The 19,075-nt window shown below is 48.5% G+C and overlaps 1 protein-coding gene across 2 annotated transcripts in view; it reads right to left on the bottom strand.

The window, feature by feature from the left end:
* Positions 1 to 18,678, bottom strand: part of EPAS1 (endothelial PAS domain protein 1) — an 84,737-nt gene extending 66,059 nt beyond the window's left edge. Inside the window, exon 1 of one of the 2 annotated variants that reach the window (XM_045445931.1) lies at positions 18,041 to 18,678. In XM_045445931.1, the coding sequence (XP_045301887.1) occupies positions 18,041 to 18,066 (26 nt within the window). In that variant the 5' untranslated portion in view covers positions 18,067 to 18,678. The remainder of the gene's footprint in view (positions 1 to 18,040) is intronic. The other variant, XM_045445930.1, reaches the window with a different exon arrangement.
* Positions 18,679 to 19,075: the final 397 nt, after the last annotated feature.

Genomic DNA, 19,075 nt, shown 5'->3' with positions numbered 1-19,075 from the left:
AACAGGGGTTGCATTATGATACATCTGTAAGTGGGCCGTAATACAGCTACTTATTAAATCTATGTACCATGATAGCTAAGAGATAACTCTGATATATTGCTGTATAGAAAGTGCAGTTTTCACAAGATATAATAGTATTCTATAATTACGTATCTATATTTAATATAAAGAAGTATGAGCAAGAAAATGTTAACAGTGTTATCTCTGGGTGGTAAAATTTTGCTGATTTTTAATCCTGAGGTCCTCGCATATTATGACTTTTTATAGGAAAATGCATACTTTTAATGATAAAAAAAAACTTAGCTACTTTAAAAATAATCTTACAGGAGAGACAATTTATAGGGACTGCTGTGTGTGTGTGTGTGTGTGTGTGTGTGTGTGTGTACATGAACATTCTTGCACAGTCTCCCCAACTCCCCTTATGCTATCATCTCTCACCAGCCAATATGGGGAGCACTATCCCTCCTGCCTTTGACTCACAGGGCCCAGGGCACTCCTGGGTGATGTTTACACATCCCCATCCTCTCTCCATATCCTGCTCTCCATCCAGCAGCGTCACTGAGCTGCCCCTTGCGCTGGGGGCAGCCATTCAAGAAGCAAGGAAATATTATGCAAGAGCACAGGAAGTCACAGGAGACAGGATTCTGGGCAGGCCTGGCAAGGAGTCTGTGTGAACTCCAGTGAACATGCGGACTTTGCTCAGTGGTGCTGAAGCCAGCGGAGAGCCTTCCCAGGGCGGCAAGGGAGAGCCGTCCACCTCAGGTCTCCGGCCAGTGGGCCGCCATCCAGAACTTGATGTACCTGATTAAAGGCAGATAAACCCACATCCCAATATTTCTACTTTTTTGGCCCAAGTTCAAGGTGACTCCCCAACACTCACGCACGGTGACTCACCTCTGTCCCACAGCGTGCTCCCCTCCCCCCCCCCCCCCAGTACAACATGATTCCATTCAGTAATGTTTGAGCCTGTTCCTCTCAAGGCCACCGGCTTCCTGACTCGGGCCTCCTGCTACTGCCTCAGATCAATACTTTCAGGTGGCTTGTGTCCCTCATCTCATGGCAATATGAAGCCTGAGCACCCCAGTTATGTTCATTTACACACACACACACACACACACACACACACACAAACACACACATGCACATATACCTATTCCTGTATATATGGGGGTCGTGGCAGTAATAACACCTTCTCTTGGAGCAGTTTCTATTTTCTCAGCCCAGGCAGAGATAATAGCAGCCATGTAACAGATGTGGAATCTGAGGCTCCGAGGGAGTCCATGACCGACTGCAGCATGGTTGTGGCAGTTGGGAGCCGGTCTCTTAGTTAAGGGTGCTCTCACTCACCCCAGCAGCCCACCCCCTGCTTCTCTGGCATTAGGAGATGAGCCACTGCCCCTCCTGATAACACGGCTGTTCCCGCTGTAGAAACCACTGGGCAGTGCACATTGTGTCACAGCTCACCCCTTCCTACTTAAGGGAGGTCCTGCTGCTACTGTGGAAGTGGATCCAGCCCTTCTCTCTGGCATCATGCCATGCCCAACAGCGACTACCAAGTCTCTGCCCCTGTCCACTTGAACCTCCTCTTGGGCGGGGAGCAGTTCAGGGAAATTGGAGAGGCTTCCTCCAGGCACCCACTGATCACCTTTAACGCCCATCCTCCTTCCCTAAGGAAGCACCTGGAAACCAGGCTCCACTTGGACTGCACTTCACAATGGAATTAGAACCCTAAAAGGCATCTTTGTGTCTGGTTGCCCCCTACTGGCCCATTTTAAAGGTGGAGACACTGAGGCCCATTGGTCACTCGGCCAGCTAGCATGCCTCTTTCCTCTTCACCAGACCACAGAAATTCCACTAGCTACCCAAACAGGACCTTTCCCAAGCAGAGGGGGACAAGATGTGAGTGGTGGGATAGACAGACCCAGGCAGAAATGCGGCTGTGGTCCTAGGACTCCCACTCCCCTTTGCCTCTGTCAGGAGCAGGCAATGGTATTCCAACATGCAAAACCAGCCACATAGGGAACGACACCAACCCAGTCACTGCCCCTGGCCTGACAATTGCCAATTGTGGTAAGGAGCAACACTGGAAGTCTCCTGGGACTCTGTTGTATATTTCCAGACGCCACCAACACACAATGGCCGCTACTCCTCCGGTGTAAACATTGCCAAATAGGGCAAACAATAACATCATCACAACACAAAATCAGTAAAAAGAGGCTGGGCCTGGGGGTTTGTTAACACGGGCTCCAACATTTTTTGTGATCACATTTTTATGCCACATGAGAATGACAACTACTTTAATCTATATCATGAGCTTTGGGGGAAAAAATTAAGCACCAAATGAATGTAAGAAACAAAAGTGCAGAGTTGAGGACAAAGACCCAGCAATCCTAGCTTAATTATTTCACTTAGCAATTATTTAAGAAGCATCTAATATGTGCCTGGCACTTTCCCAAATGCTAAGGATATGATGTTGAGCAAGTCAGCACAGTCCCTGCGCTCCAGGATATTAAAACTAGAGGAGGGGCGCCTGGGTGGCTCAGTCGGTTGAGCGTCCGACTTCGGCTCAGGTCATGATCTCACAGCCTGTGAGTTCGAGCCCCGCATCGGGCTCTGTGCTGGCAGCTCAGAGCCTGGAGCCTGCTTCGGATTCTGTGTCTCCCTCTCTCTCTGACCCTCCCCTGTTCATGCTCTGTCTCTCTCTGTCTCAAAAATGAATAAAATTAAAAAAAAAAATTAAAAAAAAAAACAACTAGAGGAGAACAACAGGTAACAAGCAGACAAAAAAAAAAAAAAATAACAGCATGTGCAAGTATTGTTAAAAAAAAAAATAGAACAGGGACAGAGGGATGGAAATTAACTGAGGGAGGTCAGGACAGGCTTCCCAAGGAAGTGATACTTAAGCTGAGACCTCAGACTTAAGTCAGCTGGCTGGCCTGGGCACGGGGCTGCAGGAAGGGCAGGTTCAGGCACAAGAGATATCAGGAATGCTGTAGATCTGAGGCCAAGTATCATGGTCACCGTGTGGCAGAGCCAGGGTCCTCCCACCCAAAGCCTCTTCCCACTTCTAGTAACACCCAGAGGCCCAGGTATCATCTAGGCAGTGTATGTCCCCCCATATCTGGATCTTCCAGTAAGTTGCCTGACCTTTATTTTAAAGACCTTGGACCAGGCACTCTGTCCCTTCAAGAGCCCACAATTAGGTCTTGCTTGTAAGATGCAAAGCATCAGGTGGGTCCTGAGCAGATGTGATGTGGATACAGCCCTTTAGATCATGAGATCTGGGGGTGCCAAGTCAAAGGGAAATTCCCACTCATAACAGGATGGTAGCCAGCATGGATGCTCTGTCTCCACAGGTGAGGGGACACAGGCCAGGCATGGAAAGGGACACGTCCCAAGTCACACCATTGTTCAGGAGTCCTGGAAGGTTTCTTGGTCTCTTGGTGTTATCAGATTTCCTCACATCTCAGAGTATGGGAAAAATATAGCTCATGCCCTGAAATCACTATTGGCGGGAGCCCATAATCCTGAAAAGCATCTTCTTTTAGATTCTCCTGAGACTCCCTTCCAACTGCAGTCAACAGGTAACCATGTTACCAGTTATTAGTTACCAAAAGGTAATGATGTGCTGAATAATTACACTGCTGTGCTTGTTAGTAATGATGCCTTGACGTCTGCACTTTATACTTTCAAAGATCTTTGTAGGGAGATAATGGCTGCAGAAATGATTTTTAAAGTGTAATATACTTTTAACATAAGTGGTTTTATTGAAACTCTAGCTCATTTCAACCTCATGACAGCACTCATAGAAAGCAGTTAGTGTGTCTAATCCCCATCTAGGAGTGAGAAACATTCAGAGAGGTTGAATTACTGGTTTTCGATCACACAAGCCAGAAAGGAATCTAGAACAGTCTTTCAGATTCCTTGAGACTGTTGAGAGCTCCCCTGACCTGCACGTGGAGGCAAGTCCTGCCAGGGACACAAAACAAATGAAGGTGGCCCTGGAGCATTTACAATCTGTTTGGCAACACAATGGCTAAGAAATATGGAATTCTTGGGACACCTGGGTGGCTCAGTTAAGGGTCCGACTCTTGGTTTTGGCTCAGGTTGGGTCGTGATTTAATGAACTGTGAGATAGAGTCCCACATTGGGCTCTGCACTGACAGCTTGGAGCCTGTTTGGATTCTCTCTCCCTCTCTCTCTCTCTTTCTCTCTCTCTCTCTCTGCCCCTCCCTTGCACTCTCTCCAAACAAACACTTAAAAAAAAAAAAAGAAATATGGAACTCTTGTGGTCATTCCCTGACGCTAATTTTGGAGGCAAAGAAACTCAAGTGGGTGAAAGTTTGTCCCTTTCCAAAATAAACATGTACCCTGCTGTGGCCCAGAAGATCTAACTCAAGGAGAATTACATCTGTCGTCATAACCCTTATAAAATCTGAATCCATACAAGGAGATACAGGTGGCCCAGAATCACAAGGCTTATGCTAATCTATGGAAGTAGTTCCAAAGGTGCTCGAATGAATGGCTTGGAAAAGACGGGATCAATGTTCATAGTGAGCTCAGACTCCTTTCTGCCAGCATTCTCTGGTCACTAGGCTTTCCCAAGGCCCGAAGTTGGCCAGAGGCTGTGGTGACCCCACCATCACCAAGAGTGCCCGGGTCCCCTGTCCTCACTGACCTAGGTGGGGAGAACAGTTTGCCAGGAGTTCTGCAGAGGCAACACTGAAATTTTTCAAAAGGAATTTTTACTTTGGAAAGGAAGGGAAAAGAGAAAAAACACAAAGGAATGGATACGCTATGTTCACAGGTTTTAGACCCCAGTGGTGTAGTCACAAATTATCTTGGTTAGGACACCTTCTTTTCCTTCCAAAGGCCTACCTGGAGCTGAGGTTAAGTAGACGCCAAACTCAAGCTTCTAGCCCTAGCCAGATTCAAGTAAACACCACTTTCCGGCCAACGGGGGTTCTTAGGATGCCCCAAAGGCAACTTCCTGGGGACTGCCCATGGCCCCAGACAACCCTATATCTGGGCTGCACAGGGCTCTGCAGCTGTCTGTCACCTGCAGTCCCAGATAAAGAAGCCTCCTTCCACCTGCCTCCATAGGCCTTTCCCTGGGTTCAGGCCCAAGGTTCAGCAGCCTGCACAGAGTAGGTACGGACATGATTACTGAGCACACTGCTGAATAAAGCTATTATGCCAGTGCTGGGTAGCAGTTTCCCAGTTTGACAACCATTTATTGATTACTGAAGGGATAGAACAGGAATAAGAGATGAAGACATGCGGTTGTCATGATGAGATTAAATCCCAAGCCCAGAGCATTCAGGAGCTACAGGCTCCCTCAAGGTGCCATTGGACAGCATGCGCTGAGGTGACTCTGCTGGTCCTTGGTGTGGGATCCTCTCCAGTGATTTGGGATCTCTGGTCAAAACTCTGCTCACAAGTGTCCAACCATGACCTCTAGTGCTTCTAAATACCTCCAGGGGAAAGGTTACACCTGCTGGGGGAGTGCAAAAATTTCATCCACCCTACCCACCAGGTGACTCCAGAAAGATAATGCCTTTTCTTTCTCTTCTGGCAGCATCTGCCCAAGAACATCAGAGCTCAGGCTTTAGGGAGTGGTGTAGGCACACAACAGGAAAGGCAAAGGTCAAGGAACTGCTTGGCTGCAGTTCTCTGCACAAGAAATGCTATTAATGGGTAGAGACTGGCAAGAGGGCTGGTCTGACTTGGATTTGGTGGTCTCTCTTCCTATAAATAGTAGTGTGTTGAAGGGACTTTACAATAATCAGACTCAAAGCCCCAGAATCTGGAATGAGAAAGAGCAAGAAGGGACAGAGTAAGAGACTTGATCAAACTGAAGGGGACAAAGACTTTATCACCAAAAACGAGAACACAGGGTAAGGGTCATTGCACCCTCCCTCAGAGCCTGAAGGAAACTATCGTAGCATATGGTAAGCTGACCCCTTTCAGCTCCCGTTTTGTACAACAGGAGGTATTTATGCCCCTGAGTGATGGTATAGTCCTATATATATTTATATATATGTTCCAGTGTGATTTGGATACACTGGCAAATGACCGATTTCCTAAGCAATATGGAGGGACTTTTCAGTCTTGGAAGTCATTCCTATGGAGAACAACCACAGCCTCATCCAGCCATCTTGCCATGTTCACACGAGAGCCAGGCTCCTGGTTGGAAGATAAAAGAGGTGCCCTGAGCAGCTCTCTCATGTCCCACTAATTCTCAAGAGAGACGTGGGCTGCTCCTGTGGCCCCAAGGCAGTCCAACGATTCTATCACAAGATAACTCAGGACGGACTGTTCCCAAACTTCTCTATACCGGCCCAGGCCTGGTCCTCACCTCCTGTCCGTTAACAGTGCTCTGGATTCAGCTGTGCAAGGAGCCAGCTCACCAGCCCTGACATGCACACCTTGTTTATTCCTGCCTCCTGGCTCAACTTAAGCTGTTCGCTCCAGCTGGAATGTCCCATACCCATATGCCTACCCAAGTTCTACCCAATGTTCAAGACCCAGATCTTAAGGCTCCTCTGTTAAATGGCCCTCTAATAAATGCTAACCATCTGCCTTCCTAACTATTCGCAACACACAAGACCTATTTACCCTTATTCACACTCATTTAATTACTACCAATATTCCACTGTTCGGTCAGTCTTTTATCTGAGCTAGTTTCAACTACCAAACGAGATTGTAAATCTTAAAAAGGGGCCTAGGGTTCCCATCAACATAACCATCTTGCAACGTTTTAAACAAACAATTTTAGGGATTCTTTAACACCAACACTAGACTGTAATTCCCCTGAGTGCAGGTCCATCTAATGGACCTCACTGCATGGCATGCCACCTGAATGTGGTAGGTGACCATAAATGTTTACACACAGACCTCACCACATGCATGGTGGGTGACCAAGGAGAATGGGAAAGTTGATCTGAGCAAAGGTTTCTCCCTGTGTCTCCAACCCTCTGTAACTAAGCACCCAAAATTCCAGTCACAGAATTACTGAGTCTACAAAGAACTACTGGGCACCCAAATGTGGGTCTCTGTTCTGGGTGCTATGGGAAGAAAGAGAAAGGTGACTGCCCCTTGCTCCCCATGGCCCTTTACCCCAAGCACCACCCCACAGACTGGGCACCAGATCCCTCCCCAAATCCCTTTAGTTGGGGAAGGAAGAGAACAGAGGGGAGGGGACCTGCCTCCTCCTCAGGCACCTGGGAGGGCCCTGCCTCCATTAGCTTCACCCTTTCCTAAGGGCTCTCTCCCCGCCACATTTTTAAAAATCAAACCTGAGTAAAACCACAAGTGTAATGCAAAAAAAAAAAAAAAAAAAAAAAAAAAAAAAAAGAAAGAAAGAAAAAGATGATTGGTCCCTGCTCATGAAGGCCTTACCACCTGCATGTTTTCAGAGACAGACACACACATGCACACGCACACTCAAAAGCAAGGTGTGAAAGCCTCATACAAATAAAATACAGACGGAAAACCATATAAATACAGGGGTAACCAATGTGCTGCTGATCGGGGAAGGTACCTCAGGGGAGGTGATTCTTCTGAACTGAGAGTTGTGTTCCCTTCTGCACACACTTTCCCATCTGGCCTTTTAAACACTGACACTAAGCTGGAGTACTTTATTGTTTGGCTCGCACTTGCCTTGGTGTATTGGGTGCTCCTGAAGTGAAGTGTTGACATAGTACTAGCCTGAGGTTTGCATTTGATGTAAAATCAGGTATCAGCAAGACCTGCATGTGGTTCCCCCAAGTTTTTCTTTTCCTTTTTCGTTCTTTTTAAAGGAAAATGAGTCCAGGGCTCAAATCTACATGACTGAGAAAAGGAGGGCCCAAGAGGAGGGCTTTCCAAGTGACCCAAGGGACAACAACCGCGCAATTCTATGATTTTTGAAAGTTAAGTGTGATTTTAGGGACTCAAAATATGGAAAATATTACAGAACACAGCAGAAAATTTAGACACCCTGGCCCTTAAGCAACACACAATCTAGTTGGAAAGACGAGAACACATGAAATGTCATTAGATAACAAGGAAACAGAATCAGGCAGCCTCTTTAGTAAACATAAGGAAGAGCTACAGTGCGGTGGAGGGGGGCGCGGTACGAGCATGGGAATTACTACAGCAGGCTTTGCTGGAGCCGGAGAACTTGGGCTTGCACTAGGAAAGTGGCGGATATTTGAGTAGAAAGAGCATCCAAGATAGCAGTAGTAGGGTGAGGGAATCTAGGTGGGAAGGAGCCTGTGACATGAGGTAAACAAGTCACTAGGGCACGGGGAGGTGGAGGTCTGCATAGCTGGAGCTCAGAAGGCATGTTGGGTGATGGTGGTTGGGGGGAGAGAGCTGGGATGGGGTCCCTTCCACTGCCATGAGGCTGCCCTTGGGAAGGAAATTAGGCCAAGGATCCAGGTCTTCTTTCAGACTCTACGCAAGCCAATCCTTCGAGATCTTTAGGAGAAACAGTACAATCCATGGCAAAAGAAACCCTTCTCCCACGCTGAAGACTCTCTGTGCTCTGAGGATGTGACAACCCTGCCTAAAACAGGGACAGTTCAGCACCATGCAAACCTCTGACGGGAGGCTAGGAAAGCTATTTTAGTAGCCAGGCTGCTTCCCAGCCAGTCAGATAGCAGGTAAATGCATGGGGCACCAACTTCCATGGAACACCATAAGACGCCAGAGAGTGGGGCCCCACAGTGGACTACAATTTCCTGACTTCTTGACCACCCCAAAGGGCCTCGCCTAATGGGAGGGGCACATCAGCTGAGCCAGGACATGCTGAGTACAGGCAAGGAAGCCAAAAAACCAAGAAGGGCCTGGTTCCCATGCCCCACCCACCATTAATTCCCCTAAGTCCCTGGTTTAGAATAAAAGACAGACTCCTGCTGCACAGTGATATGGTTACATTTATAGAAGCGCCTGTCCCTGGCAAAATGTGACCTTCATACTTTTCTTATCTTAATATCTGGGTAAACATTTGTTGTGCAAGCACACAAATAAAGGTTCTAAAGGTGAAATGTGGTGTGTCTGGCAACACCATGCTGCTCCAAACTGAGGCACCAGAAGCCCTTTTGGCTCTGCAGAGGACTTCTCTCTCCCTTTACCCTGGGCACCAAAATTAGCTTCATCAACCTTAGCCAGTGCTGGAGTGAAAGCTGCCATTCTAAAATAGGATCTGAGGACTCTTGGAAACATGGGAGAGAAATACAAGGGTACAGTGGTTTACAGACACTGAAGAGAAAAATTGCAGTGAAGTGCTCTTTAAACCAAGTGTGTAGGAAACGAGCATTATCAGGATTTACTCCGGAATCTTTATTAGGTGGATGATATTCTTCCTGCTCCCTGAAATCCCCACATGGCATATTTTATAAATCCTGATTTACTCCATTATGCATGACTGTTTTCATTCAGAAAAATATTGTAGAGATCACGTTCATAAAGTAGTATATACCAAATGACCTGTGCTTGAACTCAAAAATTTTTCTTTGCAAAGTCGTTTTATTTCTAGAATAACCCGCAAAAACATCTGGTGTCCCATTTCCCCATATATTTGATCATCCAGAATTGATTTTTTAAAATTTGTTTTAAAGTTCCTAGGAATGGATCCTCAAACAGCCCCTCATGAGCGTAATTTTGTTGTTTCCATGTGGAATCCGTGAACAGAGCCAAGCAACCGATTTTTTTGTGTGTGCTTAAAGCCACTCTTTCCTGCAACTGTGTATGACGTATTTTTCCAGGACAATCTTTCTCAATACTCCAAAGTGCTTCAGCAACAGGAAGTCGTAAAGGTAGGAAGGAGGCCTGTAAATATTTGCTATAATTACTCATTAGTAATGAGAACAGTTACCACTTAAATTTGAGTCACCCCTTTTGTGCTCTTGACTCTTTATTACCTTATAGCAGGAGCCTTAGGGGTCTAGCCTCACCAAGGGCACCTGGACCCAGTGGTAGATTTCACTGCAGACAGCGTGGTTTGCTCCTGTTAGCAGCTCAATTTCCCAAGTACAAAGTTAGGATAATGTTTTGCCCTTCCTTCCCCTTGCCCCCAACCCAGGGGCAGTCAGGACCAATATACAATATGGTTACAATATGAAAAAAAATTTTTTTTGAAAATTTTGTATCACAAGTAAAATACGGTATTTGTTAATACAACATCAAAACACAGAGAAAGAGTACTGCATGGCTAGACAATACAGCACAGTGACTTAAATGATTACCACCAAAAATAACCATATACTTTTACTGACGTATTTTAAAGGATTTATAAAATGCTTCTGAACAGTCTCAGATAGAACCCATGGATCTCTTATGCATAGCAAACCACTGACTCTCCACAAGAGAAAGGAGCCTCAGACTGAAAATAAGACCGAGAGAGTCAACTAAAGTTGTCACAGAGTTGACAAGCTCCTACAGAAACTATAATATTGGCTGTACCCCCAGCAGTTGCAGGAAGCGAACCTGGGGATGGGGACTACCCTCCAGTAGCAGCAGCATGAGTAGAGCACAGTGGAGTCATTTTCCCACTCATGTGTTTTCTTACATAGCCTAACCCAATAAAATCACTAATCTGCAAAGATTCCTAGAACCTCTCAGGTTTGACTTTTTTTTTTTTTTTTAATCGGAGGGTGCCATGGAAAGGGGAAGTCACCAGAGGAATATAAGAAGAGAGTTCTAACAACAATCCATTTCACGGCTTTGTAGAATTGGGAAAATGCCAGATGGGTGTGTGGCAGATCAATACACATTTTTAACGGGGTCCTTTTCCTTACTCATGAACCACCCTTTCTGAAATACCTTCCCATGTGAGAAAAGAAACTGCTTCTCAGAGTCATTATCTTGCACAGAAGTTACTTGTAACTTTAAAACTGAAGAATTTTTCCAAATTAAGGGGGAAATGTGTGCCTCCTGGGAACACGTGAAGCCCCTGGTGGCCATGCCACGTAATCAGTGTTGCTTATGTACAAGTGGCCCCTGGGAAGGGCCCAAGGCAGTCAAACAAACCAGTATTTCTAGAGAAACTAGAAAAAAAGAAAAAGGCCACCTAGAAATAGATGACGTTCTGACCCATTCTGCACCTGCCTCCTTGGCTCCGGAGATCTCAAAGGGCCCCACCGCTCTTCCTGACTCCATACTTGCAGACCAGTCTGTGGCTTTCAATACCAGACAACTGGCAACAAATTACACCCAGACTCTGCTTGAAAATCATAGATGTTGTGAGTAGCACACACCCACGCATGACCTACCACACATACGGTGATGTGCAACTGCCAGTAGGATTTGCTTCTCTCTGTGTGATGGTATGTGTTGGTGCACTTATAGTTTACAGCATGATGAAAACTCAAGAAACCCGTCTAGGCCCACAGTACAGAAGCCAATGGTGTGACGGCTGCGAAAAAGCTCAGGGCTCCTCAGAGAAAGGGCTCTAGAAAAACGCAATGTATTATTATTGCAACGGTCATAGCTATTCTTTATTCCCCCCATCCATTCTTTCCTTCCTGTCCTCGCAGTTTCAAAAGATCAAAAGAGCCAGAGGAAGTCTTGTGCATCTTGATTTGGAGATGGTTCTTCAGAAGCCACAGAGGAAAACTTCTAACAGGTTCTTCTGCACAATGGGGTCTGAAGGCTAAAGTAATTATTGAAGTCTTGCCACCAGTTAAGGGTGGGAGGTGGAAAGCTTTGAACTTGTTGGGGGCAGTAGACAACCACCTCCTATCAGAGCTGAGGAAAACGTACGAAAAGTAAGAATTTCCAGGACTTCCACGTCTACCCTTCAGATCTTCAATCCCTGTCTGTGTATGAGGTTCAATCCAGCGATGAGTCACAAAAAAGTAATTGTAATAATTATAAAATACAGCAGCAAAAGCAGTTATCATCTAGAGAGTACTTACCACGTATCAGGCATGGTATTAGATAGCTTCGAAAAGGTAAGGGGGAATGGAGCCCCAGTTCAGAATATAGACTCTGGAGATTATCTACCCAGTTCAAATCCCACTCCCACCCATGTGACCTCTGGCAGTCACCTTCCTACACTTCAGCTTTCCCATCAGTGAAATGGGGATAATAACAGGGCTTATTTAACGGGGTTGTTCGGAGGATTAAAAGAGTTAATCCATGTAAAGTTCTGAGAACAGAGCCTGCCCTAATAAGACTAAAATGTTCAGGTTTTATGGTTTTGTCCTATTGCATATATGATTTCTATTAAGGACACACATTCTTACTACATAAAAAGACCTCCAAATAACTGTTTGAGGATGATGGAAAATGTGAGGACACATTTTCACGGGTGTTTTAAGAAGCATTAAGAAAATGAATCACACCAGAGCTAACCCTGTGCCGCACACTCAGCTCCCCTTCCTTCCATCACCAAAAGCAGACATGTAGCTGGATACACAGGACAGCCAGGTACAGGTAAGGTTAAGGTGCACCACAAAATCTCTACTAGATTACACATACCAAAGCCCTCTCCTATTTGCAACTGGGGAGAGACACTGGCAGTAAATGTAGGAACTGTCTGGGACCTGAACAGAAAGATCCTGAAATGGAAGGCAGTCACTGAATCAGACACTGAAGAACAAGGGCTTGCCTTTTTCAGATCCTAGAACCTTTTAAAGGCTATTGAGAGCTGAACAGACTTTCATCCTGGGGGGGGGGGGGAAGGCATATATACATAGTATCTTGCACCCAATTTCAGAAGCTCATAGACCATCCCCTGAAGCCTACTCACAAAGCCCATGTTAAGAAGTTCCTTCTCTCTCAAGGAGCACCTGGGTGGCTCAGTCGGTTAGGAGTCTGACTTCAGCTCAGGTCATGATCTCTCGGTTTGTGGGTTCGAGCCCCACATCGGGCTCTGTGCTGACAGCTCAGAGCCTGGAGCCTGCTTTGGATTCTGTGTCTCCCTCTCTCTGTTCCTCCCCCACTTGTGCTCTGTGTCTCTGTCTCTCAGAAATAAACATAAAAAAAAAAAAAAAAAGAAGCTCCCTCTGTCTTCTTGGCCTTCTTGAAGTCACAGCTGTCTACACTGTTATCCTCAGAGGGAGAGGGACCACAACCTCTATCCCCATCACTCCCAGGGCCCTGCTAGAGACCCCTTCCCATGCCCCTCACCCAAAAGTTCTAAAGAACAGCAAACACACATCTTAGGGGCCTTTCTGTCCATAGTATGGAAGTATACAACAGGAAATACTCCTGAATCCCGCATTTTCTCTTTACTCTCATTACCCCCAACACGGACTACCCCCATTTGACCCTACCAGAGTCAGTCTCCATGCTGGTGATCAGCGTCTGCCTGTACGATTCCAGGAAAAACTATGAACCAACTCTCCCACCCACAAACCCACACAATACCTTTCAATAACTGCGTGCTTGTGTGTATGGTTATGAGCTTCTTTTCTTTAGCTTCAAAAGATTTGATCTCAACCAAAAAGTTACATGTAAGCTGCTACCTAACTATATTTTTAGGTAAACCTCCTTATGTGTCCTCCTCCCCCCACCAATCAAACTAAACAACTTGAAGGACCATATCCCCTATTTCTTAGTCTCTTGTTTAGCATTTTCTCCAGGTACAGGTGTCCAACACTCGTTTGTTATCTTAGGGATTTACATCATGGTGTGAACAGCAGAGCCGGTTTCCATCAGGAGAGATGACATCATGGTCCGGGGTGGGGGGGGGGGAGGGTGGTGGGGGGGCAGGGAGGGCTCTGGTGAGCCAACATTGGTAACTTCACAATATTAGCAAACACCCGACCAGGTGAACTATCGGTGATGAACTATCAGTGATGGGCAGTACTGAAAGCAAAAGGGAAGATTCATTAGGCTAAAATGAAAAGGAAAAGTCATGTTGGTAGGAGACAGAACTGGGGAAAAGCCAATAAAAGCAAATAGGACTGGATAGGTTTCTTAAAAAGTGAAAAAGCCTAAATCTTGAGAAAGTAATGATGGCAAGTATTTTCAAATGTATGGGGCTAAAATCCCGGAGCACTAAGCATTATCTAATTGGTTCCTTCTTTCTGTAAACATTTTATAGAATAAATTCCTACAAAGTTGAGGATCACCCTACACAGGCACACACGTGTGCACACACACACATGTGTACACACAGACTGACTGATTTACATTCCAAGTGAATTAAACACTTTAGTACTACCAACTCCATACAGGAATCAATCTAGTAGCTGTTTGAATGTGTCTCCTGACAGAGGGCTCACTACTTCACAATGCAATCTGCCCTACTGTGGAACAGTCCTTGCACTGGTTTTGTTTAATGAGGTCCACATATAAGTAAATTTTCTTCTAAGTGAAATAAAGGGAGAGCACTAAAACAACTGAATTCATACTTCCTCCAGTTTATAGACAATGGAACCAGGCTTCCTATTTTGCAAAAAGCAAACAGAACTGCTCCTGCTGCAGCTTGGAGTCTCTTATAATTATCTAGAAGAACAAATCTCCTTTCTACAAGGTTCAGTGATTTGGCAGGGGTGGGGGAGAGGGCACTGTAATCCCTTGGAAATCATCCTCACTGTTTAGAGGCATTTCAGGGCAGGGGATACTATTTGGTCAACAATAGGAAAATACATCATTAATGAAAGTAATGAACCAGGGTTCTGATTCTTACCAGCACTAACTTTCCTTGTGACTGGAAAAGTCACTTAACCTCTCTGGGCCTCAGTACTAGATGATTTCCATGACCCCTCATAAAATGATCGTTAAGCCCCTCTTCAGCGACACTGAAAAAAACCTGAGCCACAGCATTCTTTTTGAACTTTGTGAAAGCTGTATGAATTAAATTTTAAATGCCTGAACCTAATGTGTTAAACCAACTCCGTATCATCTCTGCATAGTCATGCAGTGGACAGAGATAATCAAATGATAAAGAAAGATTTATAGGAAATACACTTAAATTGAGTAAAAAGTTCCTAGCAATAATATCCCCATCAGAATTGGGAAAAGATGGGCTTTGCATTTATTTTAGCAGAGGAACAACTAACTCCAGCCGGCAGGGGGATGGGGAGGGAGGTTGAAAACTTCTGGTCCAGATGTCTCCAACTCCGTTCCACTACTGGCCCTGCACTAAGTGACCTATGCATTCCAGAAAGGTGCTCTGAGCTGGGTCTGGCTTTGGGGTAGACTTTGCTCCCTGATTATTCCAAAGATCTCATTTACATTTACCTGAACCACTCTCCAAATCCCCACATCGCTAAGGATTTCCAAACTCTTCTCTCCCAGGGAAGGGACTCAGGAATGGTTTTATCAGGAGGTGAGACACTTTCTAGCTCTTCAGAGAATCAGGAACCTTAACTAATGAACCCCCACTTGCTCAAGATAGACTGATACAGAAAGGGGAGTGCACTACCCTTACCAAACGTCGGCTTCTGACCTCTGAAATCAGTAGGAATGCCCACTACCACCCAAAAAGCGCACTTTGATACCCATTCTGGAGGCCAGCCAGCCAACCTTTAGAAAGCAAACTCTTTACTATTAAACATTAACATATCCATGGAGGCATAAACGTTTTTTGGAACAAAATAATCCCGCCCACTTCTTGAAGGGCTGTTAGAAGGAACATTGCAAAAGTTCTGTGCCTCTTGAATTTGGGGTAAGAAATGGTTCTGTTGAACCAGAAGATTACAAAATCTTAAGAACCCATGTGCAGAATCATCATCCTGAGAGCCCCCTGGGCAGGCATCACTTGTGAGGCACGTATGGAAAGCTAAGAACAGACACTTAGATGTAACTAAGACAGTAACTAAGACAGTATCTTTTAATGTATTGGTTCACGTGCTTTAATTACACCTTGGTCCCGCAAGGAGCCTGCAGCGAACAAACAGAGCCGGGCAGGAAAAGTAAATATATCTCAAAACAACCCAACAGGAATTGGACAAGCCCTCGTGGGGCTCTGGAAGGTGAGGGGCATGCTGTGTATGCTGCCAGTCTGGGACGCAAAAATCAAAGCAAGCCACAGAGGGCAGACACACTGGGCTCGGTCACCAGCTCTGCTCCTCAGCCCCAAGGGGGCCTTCAAGGCGACTTCGCACGCGATCCCCACAGCAGTTCTCACACCCACCGCAGGTCAGGAGAGTTAATTGGAGTCTGTTTATCCACTTTCTTTCCTTCTCCTATTCCAGCTCTCTCCATCTCTAACCAAGGAGGTAATACAGCCAGGCTTATCGAAGTAATTATTTCCCCTACTCCCAAGTTTCTTGCAATTATTAAAATACATAACACAAGGACCCAGGCGCTGAGCCGCGGGGAGAAACTGACACTTCACACATCTGTCAAGATTACCATCAGGCTCCACCTCCGCGATTGCGACCTTCCCCGATAGGCATCACAGTTGTAAAATGTACCTACCATAAGTTCCCTCGCCGGCTCCGGAGCCCAGAGCGCGCTCATAAGAGCGGACTACAACCTCGCTTTTTGGTTGTTCGGTCGTTAGCATTGGCATCATGACGATGCAGGCTATGTTGGTTTTACAAAATACGTCTTAAGAGATCTTAAGGTCTCTTGCTTTGCCGCCGTCAAAAGACACAGGACCCCAGAGAAGCTGCGAGGCCCTGGGGACCCAGCGCGGCCGGGCCCACGCTCCCTCACCCGTGTCAGGCCGGGGGGGCGCCACAGTGACGCGGGAGGGGGAGCCAGGCTCAGTCCCCTCCCCCGGCGATCCGGGAGCGCCGGCCCGGGCGCCCTGCCAGAACGCGCGCGATTCGCTCCCGGTTATCAAATCCTTATCGGTGCCCCGAGGTGGGAACCGCCGCTTGACCGAAAGATGCACTGTTTCTGGCGCAGGTCCCACAGTGGAAGTCAGAACAAGAGCAAATCAATCCCGGAACTGAGCTCTCCCGGGCCTCGGTTCGGGGTCGGTCACCCCCTCCCTTCGCGGCTCCGTTCCCCCATCTCCGCACCACCGCCCCGCAGCCCTGCAGCTTATCTGACCCGGCTCTGGCCACAAGTTCGATTCGGTTCCCCCGAAACCCAGCCCCGCCAAGCCGCCGCCGAGGGCAGGGCTGAAAGCGCCAGCCCACCGGGCAGCCCCAGAGGAGGAGACCCTGAGCAGTTGGGGTCTAGGCGACCGGCCTCGTTCCATTGCTGGAGGCGAGGCCGTGCCCACGCCGTGCGGCCGCGCCGCGCGCTCCCACCCCCGCCCGGAGAGGGCCGGGCGGGGAGCGGCTGGGAGGGGGCGGGAAAGCAGTGAGAGTTGGCCGGAGTTGCCTCTCACCCAGAGCCGAGAAGCTAACGAGGGCAGACGCGCAGATCGTGGCTGCCCTTCTCTGTCCTCTTGAGGGAGAGACACCAGGACCTGCCGGGGTCACCCGGTGTCGCCATTCCCTCCTCGCACACCAACACACCTGCCCCCCGCGAAGCAACCTGGCCCACCACCCACTCCTCTCCGGAGTCAAGGTGCGGGACCAGTAAGGGCGTTTCTCCAGGCTTCAATAGGTCTGTAAACCCAGAGTTGGGGGGGCCCTTTGCTGCGTACTGGCCCTTCCGCGGGGGCGCGTCCCAGAGCCGCGCTCCGCTTCCGGCCCCTGGCTAGTTTGGGGCGCAGTACGAAAATAGCTCACTTGCAAGAACCCGAGGGGTCCGAAGGAAAAGAAGACGAGTGGATGGTGCCTCACATGCAAGACCTGAGAAGGTCGAAAGTTGACCTAAGTCGAGTCAACCCAGAAACATTTCAACATGCTGGCCACATGAGTTCGGTGCGGGGGCTGGAGCGGCAGCGATCTGGGAAGGTTCTGCGCCCCAGAGCCCCTCCGACCTCCAGGGCCATCTCCCTGGGCCTCCTGGCTTCGTCGCGCGCTCAGATTCGTGATTCCTTCGGATCACAGAACCCTCCCCTGCGAAGCCGCAGCCCCGAGTCCGCGTCCAGGGACGGGGCACCTGCTCTCCCTCTCAAACCCCTCCAAACCGATCCTCGGGCCTCAAAGACCTCTCCGCACTTCTCTCCTAGCCGCTCTTGGTCGTGCCGACCCCGCGCAGCCTGGCCATCCCGCTCCAACCAGGTCCCTCGCCGGCTCGGACGCCTGCTTACCTTTTCTTCTCCTTGTCAGTTGTCATTGTCGCCGTGGTGCTCTGAGACGCCGGACACCTGGGCTCCGTGGCCGGTGGGGATTGCAGGCGCCGCCTTTGCTGTGGCCCTCGCCAACTCCTCGCGGCCGGGGCCGGTGTTAAAGGTCCCAGGTGCTCACAGGTCCCGGGCGCCCCGCAGGGTCAGGTGGAAGTTTGCGGGAGGCTGGGTAGGTGCGGGGGAGGAGGGTGGAGAAAGGTGACTGGGAGGAACCTGCACAGGGAGGCGGGGTCGGGAAAAGGAGTGGGAGGAGGCTGTCAAATCCAAAAAGAGGGCAGAGAAAGCGGGACCGAAGTTCCTTTTTCCCACGAAGAAGAGTCACTTTTCTGGGTTTTCAAAAAAAAAAAAAAAAAAAAAAAAAGAAAAAGAAAAAAGAAAAAGAAACGAAAGGAAAAGAAAAGAAAAGAGAGAGAGAAGAAAAAGTGGCTGCAACGATGGGAGTTGGAAGAGTCCAGGGCCCGGCAGGCGCGTACGCGGAGATGACCGTACAGTCTCAGGACACTGCCGAGGATTGTACAGCCTCCTCAGGCTAGAGCTGTGTTGGGTACAGGGACTGTGTCGCGGACCGCTCTCGAATGTCCGGCTCCCGCGGCCGCCCGCCCACTTTAAAAACTCCTACGGCCGCGCGGGGGAGGGCGCTGGGGGCGCGGACGCGGGCGCAGGGGGGGCGGGGGCGGGCGTGCGCCGGCAGGCCCCGCCCCCGCCCACCCCGCCCGCGCAGCGCCGCGCGCCCGGGCAGCCCACTGCGTCCCGGCCAATGGGGAGGCGCGGCCGCAGCCTCTGCCCTGACCCCGGCCCGCCCCCTGCCCCCGCGCTCCCGGCCCCGCCGCGGCCTGCCCGCCCCGCCTCCTCCCTTCGCAGTTCCAGAAGTTGTTTATGAGGTCGCGGGGTGGCGGGTGGCAAGGTGGGACTCCGCACCGGGCAGGCGCAGCTTAAGTGGGGCTAACCGGCAGCGAGAAGTCGGTCTCCGGGAGTGCTGCGAGCACCGGGAGCGCCCCT

The sequence above is a fragment of the Leopardus geoffroyi genome, chromosome A3 (genome assembly GCF_018350155.1).
Source record: "Leopardus geoffroyi isolate Oge1 chromosome A3, O.geoffroyi_Oge1_pat1.0, whole genome shotgun sequence".
Lineage (NCBI taxonomy): Eukaryota > Metazoa > Chordata > Mammalia > Carnivora > Felidae > Leopardus > Leopardus geoffroyi.
The sequence above is the reverse complement of the archived record's forward strand: the minus strand, read 5'-3'. Positions and strand labels throughout refer to the sequence as shown.